This window comes from Cyclospora cayetanensis, unplaced genomic scaffold (assembly GCF_002999335.1).
Source record: "Cyclospora cayetanensis isolate NF1_C8 unplaced genomic scaffold, CcayRef3 CcayRef3_contig_2, whole genome shotgun sequence".
Lineage (NCBI taxonomy): Eukaryota > Apicomplexa > Conoidasida > Eucoccidiorida > Eimeriidae > Cyclospora > Cyclospora cayetanensis.
Window position 1 is genome coordinate 248101 of NW_020312147.1, and position 16416 is coordinate 264516.

Genomic DNA, 16416 nt, shown 5'->3' on the forward strand with positions numbered 1-16416 from the left:
TAGGGGCCTGCACAGCCATAGTCTACCAGGGCTCTCAGCCCATGCATTTTGCTTCAGACGCATGATCGCCTTTGTTTTAGCTAAAATGGATTTTGCATGACTACACTGATTGTGAAGGGAATTATTCCTGACTTTGATATGCTGCATGAAATTCCCCATAGTTAATCTTTACGCAGATAGTCAGCCGTACTGAATTGCAGGTTTGAAGAGTGATTAAAAACTAGATACTTGTTTCCCAGCTATCTATGTGTGCCTGAAGCGACACTGGCATCCACAGGGCAAAGCTATCATACCTAAACCACAAGTTGGCCTGCACACAACAGTGCATGCAGAGGTTACCTTCTATGGCCGAATCGTTCTTTAATTCTGATTTCATATTGATTTAGCTTTTCGTCTGAAGATTACTCTCGTTTCTAGTAACTAAAATCCTTGCTTTGGGTGATGAGATCTGACGTGCACGCGTGCTGCATCCGTCCCAGTGAACGTGAAAGTGTGGAAAAGATATTTTATTCCTGTAGTGCCATTGGAAAGTACTTGCATTGATTACTAAAAAACAAAAGGTTTCTAGGAAGCTTTTGCTGAGTAGGTATTTTGGGGGCGTTGGATCATTATAAGCCCACTTGTAGTGTATTCGGGACCCATGCTACTTCATCGGGGTGAGGAGGTTTAAAACAGCCCTAAAACTCATCGTTAAGCGCACTTTCGGTGAAAGATTGCCGTTGGGTCCGGAAATCGTGTGGAATGAAGTACTAGAATGACAGAGTAGGTACCTTGACGAGCTGTGGCGCCTGTTGTGGGTATAGTTGGGGTTCGAAAGGCCACTATGTGATTAGTAAATCCCACAAGCTTGTCTAACCGTGGCTATTGAACAAATAAAGCTCCGATAATATTCTTTATCAATCGGAACATCCCCAACCTTTCCTAGAAAATGATAAAAATAGCTATACTGTTAATCAGGAAACTTGTAGGTACAACTCCAAAAACAATATAATTTTCGACTCTTCCGTTAAGGCCGTCACACTTCCGCAGTGTAAATAGCCTCATGTATTATTACTTAAACTTTCTACTGACGAAAAAACCGTGATCTTCTGCATGTTTAAGGCCACGGAATTCGCCACTGCGTGCCGATCTTACTCTGCTAGCTCACTGGATCGTGCATGTGCGTCAATTTCGACAGGCTCAGGTCTTCAAGCTTTGAAAATTAGCAATACAGTTCAACCGTTAGGAGCTGCCAATGCCTTTATATGAAAAAACGCTCGCATAAACTGTGTGACTCACGTGAATTGTCTCATGGTGAGTGAAGGAGTGCCTGCATCGAGACGCATAATGTTATCATGCATGTCGCTCTTTCCAGCGCCACCATAGTATACTTCTAAATCTCCAACACCATGTAGGGGCAATGAGAGAAAGTAGCTATCAGGAGCGTGGCATATTCACTTTCCGTTCTGTTTACCGTACATCGCTCGGACCGAGGAGCCTGAACGAGAGTACGCGTAAAAGGAGCTAAACTCTAGAATAGTGGCGGCTCGAGCAACACTGAAGCATTTCTGCAGAAGAATTTGTATTTGGCGTATTCATTGTGAAGAACTTACAGTGTGATGTGGCTGCTCGTATATGATTTTTCAACAGATTCCCGTCAGGTCAACGTTGATACTTATAGTATTGGATGCCTCTCCCCAAGTCGGTATGTCCAACTAGATGGGTGTAAATGCTTGGAGAGCTAAGAGCATGCATCACACCGCACTCTAGATCTCTTTCCTTCTCGTCTCACGCTGTACACCACAAGGCACTTACCAATACACTAGCTATAATAGTCAAGAATTAACAACGAATTGACTATTTGGCTTAGCTGCTGCTTTAGCTTGGGTGTTTTAGACTGGCACTCGCTCGATACAAAAAGCGACTCAACATTTAATGTGCGCTATATGGTGTCCGTAACTAGAGGTGGACGCTCAGATCGCCGAGAGGGTGGGGCAAAGCGCGCTCAGCGGTTGTGCACTGCGTTTTAAAGCATAACCCTGCCCACGCAGGTTTATATCAGAAAAATGACTACGTAAATGTGCCCAAGACGAACAGAAGAGAGCCTTAAGATTATCCAAAAGCCTTGCATGTAAGTCCGACATGTAGTTACCATCCTAATGGGGCCATGCGGGTTGGCTGCACTAGTGGAATTGGACAGAAGACTCAATCAGGGGTCCAGTCGATTAAAATCGCTTTAAAAGGCTAGCTGCTCTTTAACGACGGGGTATAGTGCTAGTTGTATTATGACTTTTACACAGCTGCAGCTGAGCGTATCACCTGTCTCACGGGACAATTTAAGTTATGGTAGTAGTTCCCTCACGCATTTTTATGCAGTGGAATCCATGTAGGCTAGTCTATAGTAGCCGTTCAGTTGCAACCAAATTGTTCGAAGATCCAAAAGCTTGACTCTTGTTGACAATAGTGTGCAAAACACCTTTTGGTGATGAAAGTAAATTGTGGAGCAACGCCTGTTGGGGCAGCAAAATCCAGCTGGCAAGCCAAAAAAAATCTGGTGGCTCAACAGCTGGCAGAGGCGCATGATCAGTCAGCCCTTTAAATGTTTATGGAAGAGTTATTGAAGATATGAATATCAGGAAAGCATGTCTCACTAAACTACCGAAGCATTCAAAGGTACCCACATCACGTAGGCCTGTCCTTCCGCTGTTACGGGTCAAGCAGTCCTACAACAGGGCACACAAATGTTCGTGTTTCCTGCGAAAAATTCCCTGCTTGATTCAGTGATTTCACTGCAGGGATTGAGCCAGCTCGGGCAAAATTGAATGTCACGCAGTGACCTTTACCTTTGCGCACCCGCAAGAACGTTGCACACTTCTATGAACTTTCATCTTCCTTCCAAAAATCCGCTGCTGGGTCTGATCGGAACTCTTATCCATTAACAGTCTCTTTTCAAGAAAGAGCAGCCTACGACTTCGATCGAGGAAGCTGATGCCGCCAAACGCACTCTTATCGGCTGCATACAACTCCTGCGGTACTTGCACTGCCCGATAAGAAGTGGCATTCCTTCCAAACAACCGACGCACGTGATGTAACGATGGGTGCAAGCCGCTCCCAACGAAATACGATTTCTTCAGTGCACCAACCTAGTGTTTTTCTTTTCTATGGTTTCACCGAAACCGAGCAGCGGTATCCCGCGCGAAAAAAGAACTCTAATTCCTGTGGTGGGGCGCAGGAAATGCCCGCACTGTTTATATGAGCGTCAATTTGCTGCTCAGACCAAACATCATTTTTTTAGTGCAGCTAAAGAAGAAATTTTCAGAGCTTTAACGACATTTGAATTGTTCTCCGTCTCACGCGCCTCAGGCAGTACGACTTGACAGTGAAGTGTTCCTACAGGCATCACCAGCATGGTCGCCAACGCCCTCTAGCGGTGCTTCAGCGCTTCACTCCTCTGTAGCGTGAACGCTCTTGCCTGTGACCAATTACCGTTTCTCTCAACACTGCATGGATCTCATGGTTCACGACACCCATGCATCAGCAACTTTTGCCAAAATCCAGAATGTCAAACAACAAGTGAACCATTACTATTTCGAGCACGACCTGCCGTGGTTCATAACAAAGCAGATTCTCCGTTGCCTGTACATACCGACTTCATTCCGCAAAGCTGTTGTACAAAGTCCATGATAACGTTTTTTGGGCCATGATGGGATTCATAATGCAATCAAAGAGCTCTCATTTTCCTGCTTGTGGTCTAGCGTCCCGCGGCATAGGAGAGTGCAGGATCATGCACAGTTTGTCAGCAGCTGAAGCCACGAAATTCTCCGAAGATGGTGTTTTCGCAAAATCTCTGGGCTCTCCAAACAATTTAACTCATCTAATTATGGACTTGATTGTTCAACTGCCTGACATCAAGGGCCAATACATGACTACCGTTCTCGACATACCTTGCAAATATGCTGCTTTCAGTCCTCGGTGCAGCTCTCTCCCGGCTTATAAAAGTGCTCGACTACTCTCAGCTCATGCCTGGAGGTATTACACACGCCCCAGAAGTACAAGTTTGCGAATTGGAAGTCTGTTAGTGCGTTCCGGCGCGCCTCAATGACCCACCTACTTAGTAGTCGTACTATGGCCACTACCAACAGGCTTAAGGCAAATGGACAGACCGACCACACCAGCTGCACTCCTGTAGAGTATGCGCGGCTCTATGCAAGCAAACGCGTAATTTCTTGGCCTGAGTTTCTTACTTCTCTGCCATGTGCTGAATGGGTTTATTTGACGCCAGTAGAGTCTTATGCCCATTACTCTCCTTCATTGCTGGTCTACACGGCGGGGCCGTTTGCTTTTCTCTCGCGAATTCATGCGCTTCCTCAGTCTATCGATTGACATAACAGGTGCCGGCGCCGCAGAACTATCAATATTGGCTCTCTAAACTTCAAAGTTACCTGAGTTTTTTGTGGATCCTGCAGCGCAGACACGCGACCCGTGTGGGGAAGTAGGATCCACAGGAAGCCTTAGCGGTGGTGAGTTCTAGGGTGAATGAGCGTTGAGGACATGCCAGACTGGAATTCGTAGTGAAATGAAGTGGGGGACGCCAACCTCCGTGGCTAACCAAGGAGCAGTTGCTGACTTTTTGGGTGCGGGAGACTCTGCGGCTCTATTTGTTAACAGCGCTAGTCGCCATTGACGCCTTTCCTCACGTTGCATGGTAAGTGTCCTTCTCCGGCGCATGCCCCGCCTGAAATATTTATCTTTACATACGGTATTGCTTGAGAAGTTCTTAGACACTACTGTCAAGATGTCCTGTACTTTCATTCACGCTCTGGCACCCTCAGCTATGTAATCCCTGCATTCTTCCTTGTTCCTCTTGAGGCCTTTAAAATCGAGTCTGCTGCATGCCTCGGCTGTAATTGTATTTAGCCATTGCTCTGCGAGACGCGGAGGCACTGCTGAAGTAGTGTGTAATTTGATCCCCTTCACACACTTGAGGTATTTTCGTGTTCTCGTAGCAGGATGCTCTCGGCCATTTCAGCGCTCCAATGACTGCAAGCCAGCGCTTTCCCGCTGTCGCACTAGCTTGGCCCTTCGTTCCTTGTTGGCTATTGTGTATCTTCCCCCTTGTTTATTTCACTTTAGCGGTTTACACGCACATTGTGATTCCTGCTTTGCACTGTTTTGGCGCTTTTGCCTGACTTGGGAATGATGATAGATGGGGAATGTTCCCGCTGGCCTGCATGGCTCTGGTCTCGAAAAACAAGGGAGGAGCATGTGGAGCTTAGCTCTGCATTCGAGGAAAGATGGAGTGGGTCAATCTACAGTTAAACCTATTCTACTGCGCCGCCTGTCAGTACCTAGAACTAGCAGGGGATTGGCTGAGTAGTTTGACTGTTCGTGTATGTTCTTTCGAAGTACTGCTAGCTTGATACAAAAAGACCCATCTTTATCTTCAAGTACGCTAGATATCATGTGCAGCGACTTGCAAGTGTTCGCAATCCTTGTAGGGTGCCGCAGCTCGCGTTGTACTGTCCCTCTTCCCCCATGTAGGGGGCTTTAAGCGTTGCGGACAAAAAAAGATCGAGTCCTTTTTGGTAAAGAATTACTATCGATCAGATTTGTATTGAGTCTCGAGCTGAGTCTCCCCCAACGAAGGCCTTCGACAGAGAGTTACCCTTGCAGAAGGCTAGCCCGCAACAGCAAAACTCGCCGCGCACACATACAACGTTTACAAAATATGACAATACCCCTGCTTTGCACCAATTCGAATATTTTTATGGCAAAGACCTACAGTAGCTGCCTTGCGAAATTAAAATCCAGAATAAGTAGCGCAATTACGCCTTCCAGGTGTTGCTCGGCCAGCTACACACACTGCTTCGGACTATGAAGGCAATTTCTCGACTCAAGAACAAACTCAGAAGCTACTGCCTCAGCCTGGCACGGAAGAAGTGAGCTGCCACTCAGTACAATGAGAGTCTTTTAGAATAAAGCGCTGTGATCGGCATGCCTGCGGTGTGGACGCCATTCGCAGGGCTGGGATGGCATTGAGGCACCACTACAGGACTCCTGCAAGCGGTTTAATTGCTCATATGTCAACTCATGCAAAAAGTAGTTGTATGCAGGTCTTACAATGTGCTTGGGGTGTATTTTAAAGCTAGGGAATGCTAGAGCTGCGGCAATTAACAAGCCATCGCTGGTTGCCCCTCGCTGCCTCAGAACTGTAGCTGCGCTACAGTTGGGCTGCACAGCTACGGCAGCACCAGGAAATGCCGTTTTATGAGGGTTTCCTACACTGGAAATTTAGAAGAAAGGGGGATGTATACACATGATGAATGCAGTAGTATGAGGTGTGTGGCGAATGTGCGCGCAGTAGTCGTAGCAGCAGCCAGGCGAGGGTGCTTGCTGCTGCTTGCAGCAGCAGCCGCAGGCTAGGGGCCCAAGGCGGGGCGTAGAGCTGCAGTCTGCTGCTGGTTCGGGGGGTCCTTTGTCTCCTCTACGTACTTTTCCTTTCACATCCTGCTGTGTAGTGAGCAGCAGACAGGGCAAGGCGCTGCGGGCAGGCTTGGCAGCAGTAGCCGCAGCAGCAGCCACACCTGGGTGGCAATCGGCACGCGCAGCAGCAGCAGCAGCACGGGAGTCTCCGGTTGCGTGCAGCGCAGCATTGACTGCCTGCGGCTTTACCTTGGAACGGCTTTGTCTGCTTGTACCTCCCCAGCAGCGCGGGTATACTGTCCAGCATAGCAGCAGCCTCCTTGCCCTTGCCGCCGCACTGGCAGTAGCGGCTTCTTGCGGGTCCTCTAAGCAGCAGCAACACCAGCAGTAGCTCCGTATGTGGCATAGAGCCGTAATTTCCGCTATATCGGCCTTTTAGCTTCACCATGCTACCGCGTATCGAGGCCGGCGTGCTCCTGCGAATCAACAGCACACGACTCACACCGTTCATTCTCTTATTGCAACAGCGGCAGTAATTGAGTGGTTAATCATATTTCCAGCAGCAGTATCCAAGTGAACTGAAGAAAAGATCGAGTGGCCGCAAGAGGTGTCGGCTAGACTGTGTTCGCACGTCCTGGCCTTCGCAGCGAGCAGACAATTACTGCAGGAAGGCGCTGCTGCAGAAGACGCATGCAGCCGTGTAGCACGTCGATCTGCTCTGAGCAAGTTCAGAAGCTGGTGTGGCTTGCTCAGAGTTGCTCAGAAGTGCGGGCTGAAGTCACCCTATAGCAGTCCTTGCTGCGCCACATCCCTATATATATATATATATATATATATATATATATATATATATATATATATATATATATATATATGCACAATACAGCGGCTGTGTGCTCGTCGTCTCTATACACAGGAAAGGCCGCGATAGAACGGTCAAGGGCTTGTGGACAGGGTGTAGGGGTATACAGTCAGTGACGCTGCTGCGCATTCTAGAGGTCGGCATTACCATATCTGCGTGCGTGCATGGGGGTATGGTCAGCAGGATAGGGCCCTAGTGCTTCTGTATCTTCTTTTCGATACTGCGGGGACTATATCGGCTTGTTTGGCTGAAGTCGTTTCCCCGCAGTTGTGCTTTCTCTCCCTCAGCGGCTTTGGGGTCAGTTCGTAGGGGTGAGCTTGTGCGTGATTCTGACTCCTGCGCGGCCGCTGTTTTGTTTCCCTGTCGGGGGCGCATGCTCTGCGGCTCCTGTGTGTTCTATTCATCTCTGTGTCTTTGCCTCTCCTCCGTTCGCGGCAATGGCGGCAACAACGGATGTGGACGTGGATGCAGTCATCAGCAAGCTGCTAGAGGTGCGGGGAAGCCGACCAGGCAAGCCGGTGCAACTCACTGAAGCTGAGATTAGGGGGCTGTGTCAGAAGAGTCGAGAAATATTTATAGCCCAGCCGATTCTGCTGGAACTGGAAGCCCCCATAAAGATTTGTGGGGATATCCATGGGCAGTACTATGACCTCCTGCGCCTCTTCGAGTATGGCGGATTTCCACCGGAGGCCAATTACCTCTTCCTAGGGGATTATGTGGACCGTGGCAAGCAGAGCCTGGAAACGATTTGTCTGCTTCTCGCTTACAAAATCAAGTATCCAGAAAACTTCTTTCTGCTTCGAGGCAATCATGAATGCGCGTCCATTAACCGCATTTACGGATTTTACGATGAATGTAAGGCAGGCAGGCGGGCGAATATGCACGCGTACTTTAGAGTGCGAGAAGGGAGAAACTACTTCCCAAGAAAAAAATCGTCTTATTCTTTCTGCTCTTTTGGCATATGCATGCTTTGGTTACCAGCTGTCCCCCAGACGGCTATTGTGGCGTGTAGAGCTGGCGGGAGGAAGGGGGGTGGCTTGCATGTGCGTGCGCTGCTATAGGACCGGCTAGGGGGGAGGGGGGATGTGGTAGCTGGGGAGGCGTGTTGAGGGTTCTGTTGACTGATTTGTACGGAGCTGGTGTTGGTGTGTGGGTATTTGGAGAGGGGGCGGCGAATGGAGAGGGAGAGCGACAGAGAGAGGGAAAAAATGAGAGAAAGAGGGAATGGGGGGGCAAAAGAGCACAAAGGGTATGGTTAAAAGCAGATGGGCTGCTTACAGTGTGGGGGAGGATCCTTTATGTGCCTGTGGAGCCATCTGGGGATGCGCTTTTCACCTGTAGACGCAGCGAAGTGGCCACAGTAAAAGCTGCCTCATCTTGTGTTGCACATACATGCGCATGGCTTTTGGAGTTTTGTTGACCTCCTCGGTCTATTGGTGTGCAGATTCTCCGTTGTTTGTATCCTGCATTTGAACTTTTCGCTGTGTGGATCTGCAATTTCTCCGCTGTTTGTGCGTGGCGCGCAGGCAAGCGCCGGTACAACATCAAGCTGTGGAAGACCTTTACAGATTGTTTCAACTGCCTCCCGGTGGCTGCCATTATTGATGAGAAGATCCTCTGCATGCATGGGGGGCTGTCTCCTGAACTGAACTCTATGGATCAGGTCAGGCGAATCGTTCGCCCCACTGACGTCCCTGATACCGGTGAGCGAATTATCAACTTCTCTGCTTTGAGCTTTCTCTGTTGTATTTTGAGTTGGTTTCTTTGAGTGTATTCCTGCCCTTATCCCCACACTTCTCCTTGGTTCTTTTCAAGATATCTCGAGGGGTCACCTCCATGGTCAATTTCCAGCATACAATAGCTCGTAGCTGTGCACCGCATGAACAGAAAGGCGTTTTCGCCCTTTTGATTGGCGTTGAAGGACCCTTTCTTCTCCCATTTCAGTTTTTAAATGCTATTCCCCCTCCGTTTTCTCCCTGGCAGTCGCAGTACCTTCCGTGTGGGGTAGTGTCCTTTGGCATTGGCTTTCTTCATGAGGGCCGTAGAGCTAAACGCAAGCAAAGGGACTACTCATGGACAGGAGGGAGGCGGGAGTTTTGCGCCAGCCGGTTGTCTTTGCGGCTTCTTCTTTTAGAGCCTTGTTGTGTGCGGTAGTCCGGCCTTGCGTGCAAAAAGCGTTAAAGATGATGTTTGTCTTTCTGTGTGCTTGGTTCATGCGTTAATGCGGCTTTTTCCGATGTTGCTTGTCGATCTCGTTCTCTGCTTTGCACGTGTCTTTCTCGGTGTGCGGGTGCACAGGCCTTCTGTGCGACTTGTTGTGGTCTGATCCTGAAAAGGAAATAGCGGGGTGGGGGGAAAACGACCGAGGCGTTTCCTTCACCTTTGGACAAGATGTCGTCCACAACTTCCTCCGCAAACACGACTTAGATCTCATTTGCCGCGCCCACCAGGTTGGTTGTGCAACCCTGGCATGAGCGCATGCATAATATATATATATATATATATATGTGTAAACATGTGTGTGTGTACATATGTGCGTGTACACGTATGTGGACATATATGTATGTCTATATATATATGTGTGTGCGTACCTGTCGAATTAAAGTGTAGTATTCACCGAGCGCCTTTACTGAGCTTTCGCAGTCTTCTTTCGATAGGTGTCTCTTCAGTCCTGCAGTCTTTATTAGACTCTCTTTAATTTGCCGCATCGTGGAACTCCGGTGCGAAGTCCAATAGGCTTATTGGGGTGTCGGTGTTTTGCGCGTGTTTGTAGGTGGTGGAGGACGGCTATGAGTTCTTTGCCAAGAGGCAGCTGGTGACTCTCTTCAGCGCCCCCAACTATTGTGGCGAATTCGATAACGCCGGTGCCATGATGTCCGTGGACGAGACCCTCATGTGTTCATTTCAGGTGAGCCGAAGTTTTTCTTCTTCCCATCACTGGCGTGCTTGTAGGAATGCAGGTGTTTTCACCATGCAGTCGTGCGTGCTTGGGTGGGTGCGTGTTAATCGTTCAATATGCTTTGGTAATAAGGGGACAATCTCCCGTGGAATGTTACTTGGAACTGCTATTAGAGTGCGTCCATGCGCGGGGTGGCGGGTGTTCGTATGGGTATGTTGAGTGCGCTGCCGTTGCGCTCGTTTCTGGCCTCCGCTGTCGCAGATCTTAAAGCCCGTGGAAAAGAAGAAGGGAATCAACAAATAAAGGCGAGTAACAAGCTTGAAGTGATATTTTCCAGCGGGAGGGACGCGAGGACGATGGGGGAGAGACGACCGCCGCTCCCTCTCCCTTGGCTTTGGGGAAGTGTGCATACGGAGTGCAACATGGTGATTACGACGTATTCCTCCCTTTGCTGCAAACGTGGCCAGCTAGCCAGCCATCTGAATGTTGAGTTGGCAAGGTAGTAGAGGCTGCATGGTTTGCTCGCTAGCCAGAAGGGCAAGGCAGTCGTTTAAGCAGTTGTTCTTTGCTGCACAGCTGCGTAGCTGCATGCTCAAGAGGGACGCAAGACGGAGGCCGCAACAAGCGAACGCAACCTTGTTCGCCTTCGGCCGAATCTACCTCAGTCCGTCGCTTCTGCTCCTTGCATAGAGACCGACCCCTTGTTGTTGGCCGCTGCTGCTGCAAACCTGTTGGTTGCATGTGGCTTGCCGATGGCATGGAGGGTGTAAGGGCCGCTTCCAGTAATTGCGGCAGGCTGCTGGTTTGGTGCTGACGTGCGGGTGCCTCGGGGAAGTCGGTGGCGACGCACTGAGGCGGCGCATGCTGCAGCTGCATGCCACGGGGCAGTGTGGGCCTGTCTTGGCAGCTGCAGTCCCTGCTTGAAGTGTGTAGGTAGCACGCGCATGCCTCGCTAGTTGGCACCGGGGTATCTGTCCTGGTTGCTGTTACACCAGCAAGGAAGCAGCTGTGTTGGAGTGGTCGGGCGACACAAACGCAAAGCAGCCTCACTGCATGCGGGCAGTTTTGAGTGCACATGCGCAAGCCTGCCTGTAAGCACGCAGCTAACAACAAACGGCAGCACAGCCTCCAGGCCAACCCATCTCGGGGTCAGCCTCTCTGGCGACGGCTCCAGGGCCTCCTTGGGAGGTTGGAGTGCGGCAGTGTCGCGCGAGTGCGCGTTTGTATGCCGAGCCGCCTCCCACCAAAAATGCAAGAGGAGAGTATACTACGCTGGCCTTTCCGCGGGGTCCTTAAGGGGCTTTACAGGGCATCTTTAGTCAGAGCCAGGGTGGGTGGGTGGTAGTTGATGGTTAAGGCAAAGTAAACGTGCGGTGATTTGCATATGTGCAGGGAGGAAGCGTGCAGGCACCGGGGCACGTGGGGGCAACAGCGGGGGAGGGGAGTGGCAAACAGGGTTGTTGGTTAGCGGAGTCTGCTGCAAGTCAAGTTTTAGTGGCCTTTAGCGGCTGGGTGCAATATAGCGACGCAGTTGGTATCGCCGTTTGCACATTTTTGTACGTGGGATAGCACAGGCAAGCGCCTACGCGCGTGCGTCCATAGGGCCGGTTCGTGGCTCCCCGTGCTCAGCTAAATAGTGATATACCTGTAAAGGCACGTGGGTTGTGAAATATTCGAGACACAAGCCAGCAGGCTCTATCTACTGTTTGTCAGCTGCCCGGTGCCGTTAAGGATAGGAGTGCCCCCTCCCCCCACCACCCCTCTGGTATCCTCAGCTGCTACAGCTGAGGCCTGTGAACCTAGACAGAACAGAATACGATGCACATTATGTGTTGTAGCGCAAGACATGGCCCCTGCCCGAACCTGCTCTACCCGAGCTTCCGCGCTGAGTGTGTTCATTCTGCATCGCCCTAATCGCAAAATTTTATGACTGTTTCTGCCAGACGCATGCTTCCTGTGGACGAAAACTGAGAAACTGCGCCGTTGCGCATATCATCTGTCTTATGAAAAGAGGCCGCCCCGAACAAAAACAATGGGGGCCACGTAATAGGTGCTTAATGCACTGCAATGAAGGCAGGCAGCCCTTCTTTCTCCCTCTCGGCTTCGCGAGTGGCGTTAAACAATACCCCCAAAGTCCCTAAACGTTTAACGGACTGGTCGAGACTGCTGTCACATTTCTCACTCTGTTCTTGCCTCTCTGAAGTCGTAGCCCGCACTGCTGCTGCTTAAGTCTTCTTGCGAGCTCTCCTATGCTGCAGCTTCCACCTCTAATCGTTTCTTCTGCTTCTTTTTCCTGACCTGAACTGGTGCCTGCTCGGTCTGCTCTTCCGCTTCTGCGTTCGCTCGCTTCTTCTTCTTGTTCCGGAGCTCCTCCGCCTCGATCTCTTCTGCTTCTGCTTCTGGTTCTGCTGCTGCCGCCTTCTTGGCCTTCTTCTTAGCCTTCCTCAATGCCTTCGCCTCCGCAGCGCGTTGTAGTTCCACCTCCGCAGCGGCTTCCCGCATCACGTCCAGATTCTTGCGGGGCACAATACCGTCGGCCAAGTACCTGAGTCGCAACAGCGGTAGCAGACGAATGCGTGAATAAGGGGCAGCGCAGAGGCCATAAGAAACCTTCCCTCAAACAAGAGGAGCTGCAAGGACACACACCCCCAAGGGGACCCCGCCGCGCGACATCCAGCAACTCTTGCCTTACCTGAGCCTCTCCTCTAGCTGATCCCTCAGCTTATCTCCGAAAATGTGGCTCCGCTGCACGTTTCCACTGGGCCGTTCAGCCTCCTCGCTGAACGCGTCAATGCGTGCAGCCAGCGCGCACTTCGAGGCCAAGTACCTGCAAGTGAGGGCAGGCATGCGCGAAAACTTGAGTGGAAAGGGGACCGTCGCGAGTATGGAAGCATCGAGGGAGGAAATGCGCGCTAGGAGAAGCAGAGAGAACGGAAGCAGCGAGTAACAATGCACACAGAGAGAAAGAGAGACAGAGAATGACATAGAATGTTGGGAACGACGCGATAAAACGAAACAACGGAATGCGAGTTTTCCATCTTCGAAACGGTCACATGCCGCGCAAAACCCCACCCCTCCAAGCACCGACACAAATTTTAAGGGGGGAAGGGAAGTGAATCCTTCTCTCCTAGCTGCAAGGCAGAGCGAGGAGGCATGCCTGCATCTAAAAGCGTAGTACTAAAAAAGCGCCTTTGCACCAAGAAAAGAAATTCCACTCGCACTGCACCGCCAGACAAGGCGAAAAAAGCTGCCTGTACACAGCCTCATTTCAAGGAGTCGCACCTGCTCATTCTACCTCGGTGCTTCTGCTGCTGCACCCTTCCGATAAAGGAGGAGTGGAAAAGCAAGCCGTATTTAGGAGTCCGCCCACTGCGAGCCTTCAATGCGCGGAAGAGTGCCTGCACACCGCACACGAACAACGTGCCACGAAGTCCGACACTCAACTAGCGCTCTGAGAAGTACGAAAAGGCATCGCTCTGAGAAGCAGGGAAAGGCACCAGCGTTGGTTGCTGCTGGCTGCTGCCTTTTCCTGCTTCTCGGAGAAGCAACATGCATGCTGTCTGCCTAGCGACACTCTGCTATCCGCAGGAGGATCCGTCGAAGGAGAAGACGCCTAGAGGCATTGCCCACGCGCCAACGGCCGTACTGCTACTGCAGAACAAAACACCCTAAAGGGAAGCGACAGCGGCGTCGCAGCGTCGCACGCAAGAGCGGCCGCTGAGATCGCGCACCTTCTCAGCCCCCAAAATTTGGATTGTGGATGCAGGATACTTTGCAAGCGAGACGAGCGCGCCTGCATGCGAAATGAGTCTGGCTCCGAGAACCTCTCCCACCACAGCCTTCAGGTTGGGGGAAACGACGTCCATCTTTCCGCTCAGGTACTCCTGGAGCGCCTTGCGCTGCTCGCACAGCCGCAGCAGCTGAGAAAAAAAAGCAGCCGCAAGCACAGAACTCAATCCGATTCGTGCAGGCACACAAAGCAAACCTGCCCTCTGCTTTCTTGAGAGGCTGCTGTCTCAACACCGCACCCGACACTGCCCCCAACCTCTACCGGCTTTGCGCGTGTCTCTTGAAACGCATGCACGAGAAGTACAACAAAAGCCGCGAGCAGCTGAGCCGACGGAATCGGCGTACCTGCTGTGCGAATCGCTCAATGTTGGCGAAGTCCTCTTCCGAAATCTCCTGGCCCATAGAATGCTTGATGGAAGTAAGCACCTCGGCTGCAACCTCTTCACTGTTGCCTACAGCCTCCAGCAATTTCTGCCCATTTTCCTGCACACGCGCAGCAACGCAGCGCAGGCTTGCCAGATGTGCTCGGAAGGCGAAGTGCGTGCGAACGAGCAAAAACGCACTCACACACAGTTGTTGCGCTACAAAAAACCAGCGCTGCACTTGCCTGACGCTAGACGTAAAACGTGCCCCAGTGCTGTTAGGCCCACGATGGTAAAAGACTAAAGGCCTCTCTGCCGCAGCACCACTCCACTCCCAACAGCGTTCATCGGTGCAGAAAGCAGCAGCAGCAACAGCTCGCGTTCTGCCAGCCGCCTGGAGCTGTCGTGATACCTGCTCATCGAACTCTTCTTTCTGCTTGATAATGAGGACGGCCTTGCAATAAGCCTCCGTGTCGGTGACGATTTTAATAAGTTCCGGGAAGTGCCACCCATACCACTCCTTAAGCTTCATCGAAAAGCTGTTTATGGTTTTGTCCAATGAGTCAATCAGCGCAACCGACTGCATGATGGGCTTGTCTTGCTTCCTAGGATCCACCTGCATGAGCTCCCTGCTGTAGCTATGCCCCAACCCCACCTGAAACTTTGCCAAAGGAAGAGTCCTTAGTGGCTTTGCCAAGGCACGCAGATGCATGCGGACGCCACGGTGCAGCTCAAGCATGGAGGGGCTGTAAATGACTTTGTAGCCCAACTCGCTCAAAGCCTTCCCCAAAGCAGCGTCGCAGACTCCTAAGGCGCAATCGGCATGCTCTCCCGAAACATGCTTTTTCTTCCTCGAGGCTCCGCCGCTGCGGGCTGCCTCGGGCATGTGTAACTCCAAAAACTTCTGCATGGACGGGGGAACTATGCCACTGGCCACTCCCATGAGGGTCTCCAGCGCTTCTGCTGCGTCGGCAAAGGGATAAAAGGCCTCTGAAGAGATGAGCTGCTTGAAACGCTGAGCGTCTGTGCAAGCCTCCTGCACCGCCTCTGTGTCCTGAGCGACTGCATCCCACTGCTTCACACGTAACAGCAGCAGCCCTGGGGCAGACTCAAACAGGAGGAACGTCTCTCCTGACATCCTGCCGCTTCAACTCATACACCGCAACGAGAAAAGCCTACTGGCAAGTACGTGGGACGCTGAGGCGCTGCAGCGAAATCCGAAGAAGCCGCTGCGCAGCGATGCACGAAAGAGGACCTGATGAAGGATTGAGAGCCACAATGTACACTGGGAGACAAATTGGAACGGGAGAAAAAATGGCCAAGAGATGTTCCAAATCACAAGAAGATGCAGCAATTTCGTGTGCCCCGTGTGGGGGGTCCAAGGCTGCAGGGGGAACCTGCCCTTGCGAAGGCGCGATTGGCCTCTCCTTTAAGCAAAACTAAGATTTATGCAGCGGAATCTACCATATTTGTGCCTAGATCCTAACATCACAGGGCAAGAAAGCTGTCCTGAAGGCGCGCTGAGGCTGCGCGCGCGCAGCTGCTGTTGCTGCAGTCCCACAGTTGGCTCATCTCTATCGAGACTTCCGAGTCATTGAAGAGCAGGACAGGGAGAGGTTCTATTTTGAACGAATCTTGCTCGGGTAATTCTTTAGACGAAACAGAAAGCAAATGTCTAGAAGTGAGGAAGGACGCGAACACAATATTCGGCATTCCTCGCTGGCAAGTTTCATAGTGAACCAACCTGCAAATATGCAATTACTTCGTGCTGATTTACTGGATTACTCCATAGCGCGTAATCCTGCTTGTGTGATCTGGCCTTTCGTACACTGCATTTATTCAGAAGCAGGGGCAGCAAACAAACTGTGAGAGCACTTGCTGCAATTCGGTGCTCTCCGTTACTCTGTACATCGGTGTGCAAATGCTCTGGAGGAACCTGGGAGTGCAGCCACACTTCGCACTCCAGCCCACACTCTCTCCTCGCCTCTGGCCGGTGCATGTGAAGAAGAGGCAAAGAGAGGAAGGAACTCATGGGGAGAAAGCATAAAACTTCCCGATAGTCTTTCTGGGAACGTTACATAGAGAGTTTCTGGAGGCAGATA

At 51.2% G+C, this 16416-nt stretch overlaps 2 protein-coding genes across 2 annotated transcripts; one reads left to right on the plus strand and one right to left on the minus strand.

Annotated features, from left to right (window-relative positions):
- Window positions 1-7701: 7701 nt before the first annotated feature.
- Window positions 7702-10466, plus strand: LOC34623381 (serine/threonine-protein phosphatase PP1). Its single transcript, XM_026337694.1, has 5 exons — window positions 7702-8119; window positions 8791-8967; window positions 9563-9714; window positions 10038-10172; window positions 10425-10466. Exons 1-5 carry the CDS (start codon window positions 7702-7704, stop codon window positions 10464-10466), a joined length of 924 nt encoding a protein of 307 aa, XP_026193479.1.
- A 1944-nt stretch (window positions 10467-12410) lies between these two features.
- LOC34623380 (nucleolar protein 56) lies at window positions 12411-15452 on the minus strand. The gene is made up of 6 exons (XM_026337695.1): window positions 14727-15452; window positions 14298-14435; window positions 13895-14083; window positions 13446-13561; window positions 12856-12990; window positions 12411-12708 (listed from the first exon to the last, which is right to left on the minus strand). The coding sequence occupies exons 1-6, from the start codon at window positions 15450-15452 to the stop codon at window positions 12411-12413; spliced, it is 1602 nt and encodes a 533-aa protein (XP_026193480.1).
- Between the last annotated feature and the right edge of the window lie 964 nt (window positions 15453-16416).

Excerpts from the sequence above, each read along its gene's own strand:
- LOC34623381 (XM_026337694.1), top strand. The coding sequence starts at position 7,702 with ATGGCGGCAACAACGGATGTGGACGTGGATGCAGTCATCAGCAAGCTG. Across the intron at positions 8,120-8,790 it reads TTACGGATTTTACGATGAAT|GCAAGCGCCGGTACAACATC; the intron begins GTAAGGCAGGCA and ends CGTGGCGCGCAG. Across the intron at positions 10,173-10,424 it reads CCCTCATGTGTTCATTTCAG|ATCTTAAAGCCCGTGGAAAA; the intron begins GTGAGCCGAAGT and ends CCGCTGTCGCAG.
- LOC34623380 (XM_026337695.1), bottom strand. The coding sequence starts at position 15,452 with ATGTCAGGAGAGACGTTCCTCCTGTTTGAGTCTGCCCCAGGGCTGCTG. Across the intron at positions 14,436-14,726 it reads AAGAAGAGTTCGATGAGCAG|GAAAATGGGCAGAAATTGCT; the intron begins GTATCACGACAG and ends GCGCGTGTGCAG. Across the intron at positions 12,709-12,855 it reads CAGCTAGAGGAGAGGCTCAG|GTACTTGGCCGACGGTATTG; the intron begins GTAAGGCAAGAG and ends GTTGCGACTCAG.